We start from the raw sequence: 12,500 nt of genomic DNA, 5'->3' as shown, positions 1-12,500 counted from the left end.
GGGGCACTTAAAAAATTGTGCATGTGTATGTCTTACCTTGATCTTGAACATGAAAATGACCATTGAATAGTCTAAACCTCATTGGCTTTGAATGCTACTTGTTTTTTTATCACCAAAGGTGTTAAGGAGAATTTATTGATGTGAATGATATTGTCAGTAAAAATCGTGAATATTTTCATCAAAGCCTTTGCAGAACATTGATCAAACAAACATCTGTGTGCTCAATGTTCATTCAAATCAGTATACTATCCTAAATACTGTAATAATGATTTTGTAAATGTTGCAGGAACTGTTTTCCTTTCACCATCCTCATGTAGCAAGCTCAAGGCTCCAGGTGAGCTAAGTTCACAATGTGTTTTATGTAACCTAAAGGCCATAACCAGAAGTATTGACGTTTAATTCTCCAAACTGGTTAGTGCTGAAGTAGACAAGGTCACACTCTATTTTTAGTCTTTTATTATATGGGCTCCAAATGGTACAAAACAATGGAAGGTATAAACTGCAGGTTGCAGGTCATTGTTTCACTATTGCTAAAAGAACCCAAATCTTTACCAATGCTAACATTAAAAAATAATGTTTAAGCCTAAGGTTAGCATTTTTGTGAAAGTTTGGGTTGTTTTAGTTATGGTAGCAATAGTAATTGGAAAATGGATAATTTTTATTGTTAGTTTGCATGGCTGCTTGGATATGTATACTGTATTGAATCGTTTCTTGTGTGATAATGTAGTTTCTCACATATGCGAGCAATTTGTTGTAAAAAAAAAAACCTAACTAAATATATGAAGTAAATATGGGTAATTTATACTGTTACCTTTCTTATATCAAGGTTTAGATATAATAATATTATTTAAGTTGATAGTTCAGAACTCTTAGGCAGCTCTGAAAAGCTGAGAATTTGTTTCACAATAATTCAAATTCAATTGCTTCCATGTCTTGTATCTGAATCAAATTTTCAATCAAATACAGAATAATTTGCTCCCTAAATGTATTTGTAAGCTGTGATGGTGATGTACTGTACTTATACTCACCTTGCAGTTACCAGATACCCCAGGTAGAATGTGAGAAGTGGTTCGAACAACCGTACGATGAGATGACTGCAGCCCACTTAAGGTAAAAGAGGTTTAAAATATAAAATTAATGGGAGAAGTGTTGGATTACTGGTTCCAGCACTTTACTTTGACTAATGTTTGGTGGATTCTATCCACTGACGTGGCTTCGTGTAGGTTCTTTTAGTCGTCTACTCAAGGGGTTTTAGTCTGCATGGTTACTCCGTCCATTGTTTCAATCTCACCAAAGACTGAGATTTCAATCTGCTTTAAGTTGCTATGATTTGTCCTCTCTCTTCAGAGAGAAGAGCAGTTGTGCACAGCAATTATGTCAACAGCTTTAGATTTGAAGGAAAAAACTGTATTACATTATATGGGCAGTAAGCTACATGTACATCTGGATGCCAGATCTGAATTTAAACCACGAGCTCGGCAGTGCAGCCATACCTAGCCATGTCTGCATATATAATTACCATAAAACAAAATAAAATTAAAGAAAATGTTGTCCTTCAAATAGCTTCTATAGATTCTTGTATACACCCTATGCAAAATGAAAAGGGACTGGGAGCGATACGTGCGAGAACGAGGCTAGTTGGGCCAAGAAAAAATGGCCGCCTGATGCGAAGGGCGCCAAATTTTAAATATGCCGGCAAATTGTTGTGTTCCCAAATGCACCAAAAAGCTGTACAGGACTGAAAATGGAAAGAAAATTTCCTACTTCAAGTTTCCAGATGATGTGAACCTCAAGAAACGTTGGCTGCATGCTATTCGTCGCGACGAATGTAAGGATTTTACTGTCAACCAAAACACAAAGATTTGCTCTCGTCACTTTAAACCTGAGGACTTTGTTAAGTCTGTCGGAGGCCAGCGTATTTATGTCAGGGAAGGGGTCGTGCCGTCACGTTTTTCTTGGTCACAAAGTTCTCCGCTAAAGAGAAAGCCTCCTAAGAAACGTATGTTTACGTCGAATACAGACACAGAGTTGATAGTATCTCAAACAACTAGTGCAACTGAAACCAACGGTGATAACTGCACTTCATCGGCGGCTGGTAGCTCTGCTGATCATGACGTGCAAAACGACACGGATACGCAAGTAAACACGACAGAAGATTTCAAAGAACTTCTCGAAAAACTGAAGAGTTTGGAGCTTGAAAATGCTTCGCTAAAGGCTGAAATAGGAGTTTTGAAACGTCAGAAGGGTCTTGCAGATTCTCGCGTTTTTCAGTTGGGAAATTTTACCTCTGACGAGGACATCGCCTTTTACACCGGCTTTCCTAACTTTGCTACATTTAATGCTGTATATGAATTTTTGAACACTGGAACGAATGGGGAGAACATTAGGTACTGCTCGTCAAAAGAAAGAAGTGTCCCAAAGCGTTTTTATGATGAGAACGAAAATGAAACCGAGGAACCAGAGGAATGCACTCACAAAGGTAGAAAAAGGAGCTTAGAAGCAAGAGAGGAGTTTTTCCTTGTACTCTGCAGACTAAGAAGGGGATTTGCAGAAAAGCATCTGGCTCACTTGTTTCATATCTCTCAGTCAACAGTGAGCAGGATATTCCTGTCCTGGATAAATTACTTGTATCTTAAATTTGGTCAGGTATCTATATGGGCAAATAAGGAGGTTGTTACAGTTACTATGCCAGACAGCTTTAAAGACAAATACTCTTCCACCCGTGTAATAATCGATTGCACAGAGATTAGATGTCAGATGCCTTCCAGCCTTCTTTTGAATTCGAAACTGTTCAGCTCGTATAAAAACCACGTAACTCTGAAAGGCTTAGTTGGAATTGCTCCTAGTGGAGCTATAACTTTTATCAGTCAACTATACAGTGGAAGTATTTCCGATCGCGAAATTGTTGAGAGAAGTGGTTTTCTGAAGTTAGATTTTGATAAAGGTGACACTGTGATGGCCGATAAAGGCTTTACAATTGAAGATCTCCTTCCACTGGGTGTGAACCTAAACATTCCACCTTTTCTAGGGTTGTATACCCAAATGACAGCACAAGATGTTATCAAGACCCAGGAAATTGCCTCGGTAAGAATACATATCGAACGAGCTATTAACAAAGTCAAGAACTTCCGCATTTGGGATAGTGTCGTACCACTTAGTCTATTTGGGGTGGTAAATCAAATGTGGAGTGTCTGTGCCTTTTTGTGTAACATGCACGATCCTCTTATTTCCACGTAACATTTAGGCAAAGCAATAATGCCTTCTACAGAAGACAACATTATTTAATTAAAGCGCCAGACCCTAATGTTATGTCTCAGAAAGAGCACAGATTTGGTAAACTAGGGTTTCGGCATCTTTGTGCGCTAGGAGCTAGTAAACTGTCATTTATCTTCGTACAGTCATTGTGCTCAAGAACTGAGAATAAAGAAACTAATCTTACAAAAGTTTTATCTTGAAAGACATCAAGGTTGATACTCTGTTTTAGACATATGTGTCATTGCTACAATTTAACAACAATGACACGCTTTTCTAATGTTTACAGAATTCTAAAGCGGCTGGCTCTATAAAATGATTGAAGTAGCAGTTCTTAAGGCATTCATTCAATGTGTCCCAGAACTGAGGATCAAATGTGATCCTCTCTACACTCATGCCTTTGCTGGTGTAAATTACAAAATCACACCAGCTAGCCCCTGTAACAGCAAGTTGACCCTGTATTTGAAAGTAGTACTGATGTCCCCTTTTCAGTCTTGGCTGTCCATTTACATTTTCTGAAAAGAAACTTTCATCTGCACATGCATCTAAAGGACTTACATGAAACTTAGTGAAGGGACATTTAACCTCTACTAGTCCAAAAGGCTTACTACAACTATGATCAATGACCTTGCCATCTGGCGATGCTGCCAAAATTGGACAGGCCATACTCACAACAAGGCCACTTTTTAACACTGTAACTGGATTCCTAGCTGCAAACATATATTTTCCATATTCTTTCAAGGCTACAGGTTCATAGGTTTTCCCGTGTTCTGTCTGCTTGGAAGTAAATGGCTTGGGATGAAGCAGATTGTTTACTAAAGAGGCATGATTTCTTTTCCTTTTTGCAATGGTGTGGAAATTAGAAGCTGTAAACCGAAATTTTCTTTCAGCATTCCATTCTTGGGAGGCTGCTTGTTCTCTTGTAGTCTTCTCTATGTTATTGAGCTTTACCTCATCAACAGTCAAATGATCCAGGAGTGCTTCTTGGTTCCTGCTCAAACCATCTGGCTTTTTGTACTGTTCAGAATGTTGCAAAGGAAATGCAGGAAACGCAGATATAGCATTTTGGTCATCATTACCATGATTGCCGTCTGCTCTAGGCACTGAGTCAATATTGCAGAAAACTTGAAAATTGGATTTGGAAAACTGTAACTGATAACTTGCATATGAACCACTCGGAGATTTTCCAAATTTTGTTTCCTGTAAGTTAGTACCACCAGGAGAAATGATTTGAGACAGGGCAAATTTAGGATTGATCTTTTGAAGCTTGTCTTTCAACATAACTTCATCTGCTGTTTGTGTGCTCAAGTTTTTCCTAGCTTCATACAATAAACACCTCACACCACTATCAGGATCATAATCACTATCTAATTTGGACCTCTTTACATTGAGTTCCATGACAGGTTGGGGCTTGATTTTTTCCCCTCTTGCAGGTCTGTGCCACAGCTGTAAACTGGAGGTGCATGCCTTAGGTTGTGCCATATCAGATTCATGGTCCAACTCCTTGACATTTTGACAGCTATACAAGCTAAACTTACAAAGTTTCATCATAAGTGCAAGTACATGATTACAAAAGCCAGCAGATCCCGCCACGCACGTACATGAAGCATACTTTACACTTCCACTCACTAAACAAAGTGCAACTTTTAATTTATGAGGGGCTTCATTTTTTTTAAAGCTATGATGACACAAACATTGAAAAAAGAAATATTCATTGTCACTAGCAGCAACTACGTCCTTTAAGTATTCGTCTTCAAGGAACGTCTTGGCTTTTTTCATGCTTGTTGGAACTGTATGGCTCTGTTTACTTCGGTCAATGTTTTTCCCAGACTGAGAGACATGCAAATCCATTTCTGCCTTTGTAAACAATGGCATTCGTTGTAAGCTTGTTGACCACCCAGTCGATGGAAACCTTACAGTACTTTCCTTTAGCAACGGATCATATCGAATTTGTAATTTTTCTTTTCTCTGCTTTCGACGCGTGTAAATAAGGTTCTTGTCCGGATCCACAACATCTTTATCACGACCAGAAGCCACATATTCAAGTACTCTACGGAAAAATTAGCACACCAGTTAATTGTGCAGAAACAGGTAAGCGACGGAAATAAACATTAAATCTCCTGATCTCTACTTGAAATAAGAAATAAGAAATGTTAAATATCGAATCCTTTTAACCAAGTACAGTATAAAAAAGCCCTTATTATTACGACTACTGAGAAATACATCGATAAGCTTACTTGCCTTTTTGCTAACTGTGCCTTTGTTTTTAATCCTTTTGCCGGGTCGCCACGACATTTTAACCAAAAGCGAAGCTCATCCGTGGTGAGTGTTGTAGGATTTCGTCCTTGAAGAGATGCTCCTGGTATATCGCCCTCGGAAAGACGGCTGGCACTTACAGTTTGATCAGCAGCCATATTTTACCACGAGTAAACAGAACAAGGCCCAACTAGCCTCGTTCTCGCACGTATCGCTCCCAGTCCCTTTTCATTTTGCATAGGGTGTATAGTCCTATTGTCTGTATCTGTGTGTTGTTGTTTGTGACTCTCTTATAGACTCTAGCATAAGACCTTGAAGGATCTTGCAAATTACCACACAAAATGGATTTCTGCATTCAGCTCAGCACCTCCCTACTGCATGCGTCCTTCCAGTAGCTTCTTCATTGCACTTCTGAGTCCCTTTGAATACCTGCTCAGGACATCCATTATGATGTTAACTTGGTCAATCTGATAGCTTTGTTATTGCTTCTTGAGTTCCCAGCATAAGGGGGCGTTTGCTGATTTTTGGCCTAGGGACAGTTAATCTCCAGCATAGTGATTGTCTTGAACATTCTGCTAGTCAATGATCCTAAGGCCTCCTCTGTTGGTGTGCACTGCTTGTCTGGTAGGCGTACACTGGTACATCCCAATCTGCCACTGCCTGATTGTTTTCGTAGAGTGGCTTTGGTTGTACAGGGGAGTACCAAGATGGGTAGTCTCTGTAAATTGCCGGTCTTTTAGGCGCTCAAAAAAGGGATCCTTAGTGCTGCATTGTGGCTCTCAAGGTATTAAGTTTAGTTTATGCAAGCTCACTGCAGCCATATTTAGCATGTGTGCTACTGACACCACTACTTTGTTGCCCATGGCTTTATTTTTCAAACAAATAGGTGCAACCTTGTCAATTTAAAAAATCTCATGCTGCCTTTTGGAAGCAAAATATTGACTGATTAACAATTAGCATGCATGTTTTATATTGCTGAAATTGGACTTTTAGCTAGTTAGGGGCACTTTAATGTACAATCCATCTTGTTTATACTGGACAAACTATGGGTTCACAGCACAAAAAAAGGATGTTTGCCCAATGGGTTATTTTGATTTCCTGGATCTACTCAGTACAACCTGTTTGTATAATCTTTGAAAACATGTACTTTATTAATTAATTATGTGTATTCTCAGGGCAGTTTGGGCTGTAGCTAATGCTGATTATGTGGAAGCACGTGCAGCCCAGTCAGTAGCTGTTCAATATCCTTTCATAAATAAATTAACTGTAAAACATAATGTGTTGTTGCACAAAGGAGATGAGGTAAGATTAATGTGATCATTGTGCAAACCACTTTTTATAAGCCCAATGTAATTCCAGTGTAGAAACCAAAATATGGAGAAAATCCCATCATTTCATTCAGATGCAAAGCTCTACCTGGAAATTCACTAAGAACCAATGTTGAGATTTCTTGTACTTAAGCTTTTTGTTCCATGGGCTCTTATAAAGTTGGGAGTTTAAATCAGCTAGGGTTAAAATTAATTCTTGCCTAGTTGTCGTGAAAGAAGGACAGGCTGTGAGCCAGTCTAAGCTGAAAGAAAGTACTGTTTTTAATTGATCCTGATGCGAAATCTTTTGTGTACAATAATTAGTCATTTGGTTTAGTTCAATTTCATAGTCGTAACTGAGCTATACATGTAAAGTTTTATTCCTGACCTAATCTTGTAGACAAGTTTCATAATAATTGGTCACATACAGGGCTCGAAATTAACGAAAAAATCCAGTCGCATTTTGCGATAAGATATGAAAATTTAGTCGCAAAATCGCCGCGCTGCATTGTGTTGTCAGTGGTTTAGCAAAAAAATATGAGCCCGCAATACTTGTGTGTAAAGAAACCGCTGAAAATGGCGAATGATCGAAGAAATGGAGCTGTGCACGTAGCATCGCAGCTAAATTACTATACAATTACGCTACGTACCTTCAGAGAAAATTCACAGCGAGAAACAAAATAATTTTGTCATTTATTTATTTTTCTATTTTATTTTAGCAAAAGTAGCAGCAAAGTGGCAACTGCTAATCCTTTTGTTTCGAAAGAATGAAGTTGACAACAAGTCGCAAATTTGCGAATTCTCCAGATATTTTAGTCGCAAAGGGAAACATTTAGTCGCAAATGCGACCGTATTGGTCGCAATTTCGAGCCCTGACATATTCAAAGTGGTTGTATCCTCGGTAATTGTGAAGAAGAGCTCCCCAAAAAACCTGTCGGTCGACTGTCAGTTGACTGTCGGCCATCTGTCGGCTGTCTGTTGGCCGACTGTCGGCTGTCGGTCATCTGACTGTTGGCCAACAGACGGCCAACAGTCGGCCAACAGATTTTGCCACAAACACAGACTACCAGTTGGTCGACAGTCGGCCGACAGTTGGTGATCTGTTGGTAACATGTCGGTAACCTTAGTTTGAAAACAAATGGCTCCATTTGGAGCCACCAAATAAAACAAAGCACTGACCAGCACTTAAAAAATGAGACTGGAGGGTATACTTCTGTAGGGATTAATTCAAGTTGGCAGCTTCAGAAATTGTGTACAAATTATGTAATTGAAGTGTAGTGGTGGTGTTGTCGACAGGCTGATCCTTGTTGATAGTTATCCACATTTATTGAAAAAGAAAAAAACATGAAAAGATAAAAATAATAGCACTTGGAAATCAATTTTAGAATGATTAATTACCACCTTGAAACTTTACCTGTACTAGTCTAGATGTCAGAATTTTAAGGGCAGAAAAGTAAGATTGTATAGTGGAGTAACCAGTAATTTGTTCTAGCTATAATTATTTCTTTTTTGCAAGTTTTTTGTCTTAACAAGTGAAACATCTTTCACCCATGCTTTCCAGAGTCAGAAAGATGAAAACTGGTATGTTCATACAATGGAAAAAAATTATCTATTACTTTTCGTCATTGTTACAAAATTTTGCTCTTTTGAGTGTTGTCATGCAAAATATCTTATTAAAAACTAACTTAAGGTAAATGACCTTAAGTTATTTTTACGAGCCTCAGGGTGACATGTGACAGTCAAAATTGTGGCCCTCGGTGCGCACGTTTTACCTCCTCTTCCTCTGTGAATGCTCCGTTTTACGGTATTCAAAGCTACAGCTACATGTACATGGATCAGATAAAAGTCGAAAAACGTCGATCAAATGATGGGGTCGAAGGCCACGCTGCCACTAACCGACTGAGCTATTCCTCTTGATTAGCACAATGTTTTTTGCTTTTGGCATTAGGTCGCTTTTTGAAAGAGTTTTTTGTGTGCTACTGGTGGAGAAATTAAACAGTGATTTTTTAATAGGAAACAATGTTATTTGTATTTTCGACAATAATACTATCACTGTCTTGTCATTGCTATCATGCAGCAGCATCATAGAAGCTGAGGGCTTGTCCAGACTTCATAACCCTTGTCTGCATTTGTTGAAACCTTTAATCTTACATCATTGGTGTCAGTTCAAGGTTATTTGATAAAAAAAAACAATGTTTTGGCCTCCATTGCTCAAGAATCACTCACCATTTCTTCCTTACAGTACTTCCTTGACAATGCCCTGAGCACATACTGTATGACATCTCTTCAAAATGTAACTTTGCACAATCCTAGAGGTGCTGTTACACTGTGAAAACTTTCATGCAACTTGTCTCGCAATGCCGTTATGAGACAAGTTGCAGGAATCATTGAAAGTATAACATACCGTTCAACGGCCAAAAAGGCTGCGAGACCAGTTGCAGAATCCAGCATTGCAGAAAGTAACGGTTGCAACGAGTTTTTTAAGCATTGTGCAGTGTAACATCTGTCCTGCAACTTGCGTCTTCACGGTTTGCGGCACCAGCCACTGAAAATGTTCGTTGCACCTGATGAAACGTTGCTCAGTGTAACACCCGTAAGGAAAGGAAAGGAAATGAACTTTATTTAAGTGTCTGGTCGTCCCAGCGCTGGAGCAGCAATTGGAAACACTGTAAACTGAAGTTAACAGTTATCTCAAATCAAGTCAAATGTTGCTTTTTGAGGAGAGGGCCGGAAAACCGGAGCTGGTCTCGTAATGCGAGAACGTTTGTAGAAATGGCGTTGCGAGACAAGTTGCACGGAAAATTGCACAGTGTAACAGGGACTTCATCTTTCGCGGTTTATACATCTCGTTCACTTCGTACAATGTGGGCGAATTGTCCTAAAATTTAATTTATACGAGCGGTTTCAGATTAAAAATATGGAATGAAAGATTCGCATTTGTACGCTCACGTAGTCGTTAAAACCTCAAATTTGGTGATTTCACGTTGTTGTCAGGCAAAGTACGGCAATAAAATGCGTGCTGCACATGCAGCACAGTTCTGTTCCTCTAATTTTGTAAGTTTCGTCTTCCATCATTGTACTTTGAACAGTAACCTTTTACATGTAAAACTAAATTCTGCTTCATATAATAATAATTATTGTTGTACTGTTGTGGTGAAAATTTTAAATTCCACTTTTTAAAAACTTTAAAAGAAACTTCAATTTTCTTTAATTTTCTTCAAATTTTTTAAGCTTTAATTGCCACCCATGGGTTTCTCTGAGTACAGTTTTTAGATTTTACAGTGCATCATGACTGGCATTCATAACTGACCAGTAGGTCCCGAAAGGCTTGGTCAAGGAGAGATTGATTTTATCGTATCGTGTCGTATCGTATCGCACCGCATTGCATCGTATCGTATCGTGTAGTATAGTATAACTTATAAAATACTATAGGATAGGATAGGATAGGATAGTATAGTATAGCATAGTATAGTAATTCGTATAGTACATGTAACTATACAAGACACATTTATAAAGTAGTCTGAAACCTGGATATCTTCTGCTAAATAAGTGGTGTACACACATTAAGTATCCACAGGCGAGTGTGTTTAATATTAGTCATTTTTTCTTTGACCCATCTCTCTGGAGATTTGAAATAGTAATGATGGGCCATTCAATAAGAAGTACTTTAAACTAGAAACAGTCACCTGCTTGAGATGAAGGCCTCAAATTCAATGTTATTTTTCTGGTTTAGTAACATATTGTTTGAAATATATGAAGAAAAGAGAGAAGTAATTTCTTGATCTTTGAAGCGCTTGAAACAACAAGACGTTTCCCAAATTCAGCAATAGTGGCCAACATTAATTTTTGTAATAGCCATTCAGTTTGAGCTTGGAATCTGTCTCCTGCAGTAGCTAGGGTTGAGTGCAAAACATTTTCTTTGTAGGTGTACCCGGACAGAGCGTGTAAAAGAACAGTTCTCTCTTTAACGGTGAAGTGTTACAACAGTGGTAACCAGTGTGATTGCGACGGGAGATCTTCTTAATCTACCTGTAAGTGTTAAACTACCATGCTGTTCAGACTCCTAATGATCATTGTAGTAGCACTCAGGAACAACATACCTCGACAGACATTGATTGTTTTGGCAAGTCAAGTCTTGCATGTATAAAGTATGATTATTATTATTATTATTATTATTATTATTATTATTATTATTATTATTATTATTATTATTATTATTATTATTATTATTATTATTATTATTATTTTATTTTTTTAAATCTGAGTTCAAGCCAGGTACTTTGATTTTAGACAATAATATTTTTTACCACAATGATTGCTTGTAATCCTGCAATCTGATTGGGTAATTTGCTGTTGTTGATAAGAGTCTACACAACATTGCTCATGTCAATTTGTCATGCAATGTAATAGCCAATCAGGAACACCCATTTTGGGAAATAAATTAATCGTATTGTGAGGCTTGCTCTTTCTTTTTGTCATGATTTAGGTCACGCTCTGAAATAAACACTTTTTTGGCATTGAATATTGTGATAAAAAACAAATGGAAAGTGGTTCAGCTTTGTCTGTACTCTTATCGACAACTATACTCGTCATCACAAAAAAAAATATAATAAAATAAAAATGAAAATACTCGTCATCACATTGGTCAAAATTTGTTGTGGACTCACTCAGCTGCGCCTCGTGAGTCCACAACATTTTGACCACTGCGATGATAAATATCGTTGTCGATAAGATCACAGGCAATGCTGAACCACTTTTGATTTGTTTAAGTGATTGGGCAGTAGAAACTACATCGGTTATCTCTCACAAAGGCCATGACGTCAATAAGATTGAATGTAGTGACTGGTGCATTTCAATCCTTAATTTCAACAAAGAAAAGTGATTGGTTGTTTCTCTATCTTTGTTGATAATACTCACCTAATTCTCTCTTTTCTATTATAGTGGAGCTTCTTAACTAGCAACATTATTGTTTATCTTCAGTCTTGCAAAGGGACTTTGATTTGAAAGTTTTAAGAAGCGTGTTTCTCACAGCCCATTGGTAAAAGATATTTTAAAAGAAAAAAAAGGACTTCTTCAGTGGCCCTTTTTGGAATTTCACAACCTTTGCAAATTGCAAGCATATTTAGCTGAATGGCAAATAATAATTGTAAATTTGCACCAAATGCAGTATATATTTATATTTTTGCTGTTTTGGTTTTGCCATGTATTTTTTTAATTTCATCCTTAATATTACGATGTCGTGCTTCGTGTTGTGTTTCATCTAGTTATGATGCACTTTCCTGTAGGAAATCACGTTTGGCTAAAACAAAGTAACAGTACTATAATTTTGTAAAAAAGTGTTTTTAGAGTCTGTGGCGAAATGTCGCAGGATATATATAAATTATTTGAATTCATAAACTTATGACATGCAATGGATATTCATGGCCATTTTAGTCAAAATTGAAGCAACTGTCATTAATTTTTCAAACATATTTATGCAGAGAGCAAACTTTAAATCAATGTAAAAAAATGGGAAATGATTTGTTATCCTTAACCTTTGTTTCTTTTTCTTTCTTTCCTTTTCTTCTCTTAGTTTGTTTGTTTGTGCTTATGTTTAGTATTGTAGATAGTAACTAATTACATTAATTATAGTAATGTTTAATAAAAATATAATAAAGTAAAAAATAAGTAATAAACAAAGATCCA

At 37.4% G+C, this 12,500-nt stretch overlaps 4 protein-coding genes and 1 long non-coding RNA gene across 5 annotated transcripts in view; 4 read left to right on the top strand and 1 right to left on the bottom strand.

Annotated features, from left to right (window-relative positions):
- The window catches only part of LOC138028304 (uncharacterized), a 4,573-nt gene extending 4,180 nt beyond the window's left edge, over positions 1–393 (top strand). Inside the window, exon 3 of the long non-coding RNA XR_011127615.1 lies at positions 287–393. This is a non-coding gene — a long non-coding RNA (uncharacterized lncRNA). The remainder of the gene's footprint in view (positions 1–286) is intronic.
- LOC138030343 (PCI domain-containing protein 2-like) overlaps positions 1–9,147 on the top strand; it is a 282,269-nt gene extending 273,122 nt beyond the window's left edge. Inside the window, exons 5-6 of the mRNA XM_068878269.1 lie at positions 6,684–6,810; positions 9,058–9,147. Coding sequence (XP_068734370.1) covers positions 6,684–6,810; positions 9,058–9,147 — 217 coding nt within the window. The remainder of the gene's footprint in view (positions 1–6,683; positions 6,811–9,057) is intronic.
- On the top strand, positions 1,690–3,252 carry LOC138029389 (uncharacterized). Its single transcript, XM_068877141.1, has one exon. It carries the CDS (start codon positions 1,690–1,692, stop codon positions 3,235–3,237), a length of 1,548 nt encoding a protein of 515 aa, XP_068733242.1. The 3' UTR covers positions 3,238–3,252.
- Positions 3,506–5,666, bottom strand: LOC138029388 (uncharacterized). The gene is made up of 2 exons (XM_068877140.1): positions 5,494–5,666; positions 3,506–5,302 (listed from the first exon to the last, which is right to left on the bottom strand). Exons 1-2 carry the CDS (start codon positions 5,664–5,666, stop codon positions 3,529–3,531), a joined length of 1,947 nt encoding a protein of 648 aa, XP_068733241.1. The 3' UTR covers positions 3,506–3,528.
- Positions 9,148–10,805: 1,658 nt separating the features above from the next.
- LOC138028300 (TNF receptor-associated factor 4-like) overlaps positions 10,806–12,500 on the top strand; it is a 230,650-nt gene continuing 228,955 nt past the window's right edge. The window contains exon 1 of the mRNA XM_068875786.1: positions 10,806–10,846. The gene's annotated coding sequence lies outside the window, so the exon portion shown is untranslated. The remainder of the gene's footprint in view (positions 10,847–12,500) is intronic.

This window comes from Montipora capricornis, chromosome 13, assembly GCF_036669925.1.
Source record: "Montipora capricornis isolate CH-2021 chromosome 13, ASM3666992v2, whole genome shotgun sequence".
NCBI classification, from domain to species: Eukaryota; Metazoa; Cnidaria; class Anthozoa; order Scleractinia; family Acroporidae; genus Montipora; species Montipora capricornis.
Note: the sequence above shows the minus strand (reverse complement) of the source record. Positions and strands in the feature narration are given on the sequence as shown.

Bases quoted from the DNA above. Each gene is read 5' to 3' on its own strand.
- LOC138029388 (XM_068877140.1), bottom strand. From the start codon at position 5,666: ATGGCTGCTGATCAAACTGTAAGTGCCAGCCGTCTTTCCGAGGGCGAT. The intron at 5,303-5,493 runs GCAAGTAAGCTT...ATTTTTCCGTAG, and splicing joins AAGGCACAGTTAGCAAAAAG to AGTACTTGAATATGTGGCTT.
- LOC138029389 (XM_068877141.1), top strand. From the start codon at position 1,690: ATGCCGGCAAATTGTTGTGTTCCCAAATGCACCAAAAAGCTGTACAGG.